This window comes from Anneissia japonica, unplaced genomic scaffold, assembly GCF_011630105.1.
Source record: "Anneissia japonica isolate Jap-2015-1 unplaced genomic scaffold, ASM1163010v1 scaffold124908_len3919_cov125, whole genome shotgun sequence".
Taxonomy (NCBI): domain Eukaryota; kingdom Metazoa; phylum Echinodermata; class Crinoidea; order Comatulida; family Comatulidae; genus Anneissia; species Anneissia japonica.
In genome coordinates this window covers 1-1,523 of record NW_022703970.1, presented here as the reverse complement: position 1 = coordinate 1,523, position 1,523 = coordinate 1, and the positions used below count along the sequence as shown (strand labels likewise).

At 43.3% G+C, this 1,523-nt stretch overlaps 1 protein-coding gene across 1 annotated transcript in view; it reads right to left on the bottom strand.

Annotated features, from left to right (window-relative positions):
• The window catches only part of LOC117104547, a gene marked incomplete at its 5' end in the record, with an annotated part of 1,258 nt that extends 1,036 nt beyond the window's left edge, over nt 1-222 (bottom strand). The window contains one exon of the mRNA XM_033245404.1: nt 5-222. Within this exon, the coding sequence (XP_033101295.1) occupies nt 5-222 (218 nt within the window). The remainder of the gene's footprint in view (nt 1-4) is intronic.
• Between the last annotated feature and the right edge of the window lie 1,301 nt (nt 223-1,523).

The following is a 1,523-nucleotide window of genomic DNA, read 5'->3' as shown; positions in this document are numbered from 1 at the left end:
TCACTGTCGAAAGAGGAGCTTGTATTCGCAAATTTCTGTTGATATCAGTTTTGATCACCTTTGAAAGTTTATCAGATGAGTTCAGGGCTTTGTTGAACCTTGGACGTGGTGAAGAGAAGGGGCCATCAGATGTCAGAAGAGCCTCTACCCGTCCTCTCTTTTCGGCCTGAATATTCTCCCAATTATGTCGACAACATGATGTTGGTGAAACTTGTGTATTGTCTATTGGAACAATGAATATTTTGGCAATGTAAATAATCAGGAAGATGATAAATTGGATGAGGAACGTCATAGGCTTATGCAGCATTTCCGAATAAATTTATTGAAAGTTAAAATGGGGTTGTGCCCCTGGTTCGCACAGGGATGGCACCAGTAAAACGGGGTATAATTTTCCTCGATCGAGAGACAGCACAACCCTAAGGTGTCCAGGGACATGACCCCAGGAAATATTTGTTTTCTAGACGCCCGGAAATAGCCTCTGATGCGTTTTGGGAGAATAATATATATTTTTTTTAAACAGAGGGACGAAAGCGAAGGGAGCGTGGTCGGGCGTCGCTCAAGATCATCGGAGATGGTCCAGCAGGAGGCAAAGACCTGACAATAATCATAATTTAGTTCAAAAGCTTATTAAATTTTAAGGTCTTCTAATCGTGACAGATAGGCTACATTTAGTTTTCCACGACGAATTGTGGTTTTCTTATTTTTCTTTACCCCTGGTTCCGCTACTGAGTATTCGGAGGAATGCGAGGATTTAGTGGTTAGAAAATATTTATATTACCTATGGTAAGACCATACTGAAAAATAATAATAGAGTATGTTGTATAATGTTCTGCTATGTATAACAACTCATCACAAACTCTAGGCCCAGATGGCGGATGGTGGGGATGAGGTTGTATGATCCTCCACCTGTGAATCCCGGGCCTCCTCTACACAATTTGGCTCATATTTGCACTTTAAAGTACCCAGTATCTCTTTCGAGACTGGTCGATACAGCCTCTGTTGTGGACAGACGGAAGTAGCTGCCTGCTGGTATCGGGCTTAAGGCGGGTTGCTCAAACATCAAGAGACACAGGGGAAAAGCGAGTTACTGTACGAGCTGGTCCACACTTCAAGCGCCAACATTGGTTGGACAGTTGTTTAACATAGTGAGACAATTTACTGCCACGCATTAATTTACATTGGCCTGTTCGTTGTGTTTCAGTATTAAACTATAAATTGTTGTGGATATTCGAGTGTGTTTTTCTCTTGTTTAAAGTATACAATTACCATCTGACGTGGTGGCAGCGCTTTCGAATCCCCACGGATACTAAGGTACGTAAACAGCCTGAAAATAGAAGAATACCCACCGTCTACGTCGCGAGTACCCAGTGACTGTTTACACAACGGGCCTGTGGTCAACGATCTCACAAAGGCAAACAACAAAAATCGTGCTCCCAAACAGTAGTCTTACACGAATTGAAACGATAACTTGTCAGGGGTGTGCCAGCGGGAGGGGAAGGAAGAGAGGGCCTCCTCGGGGAGAG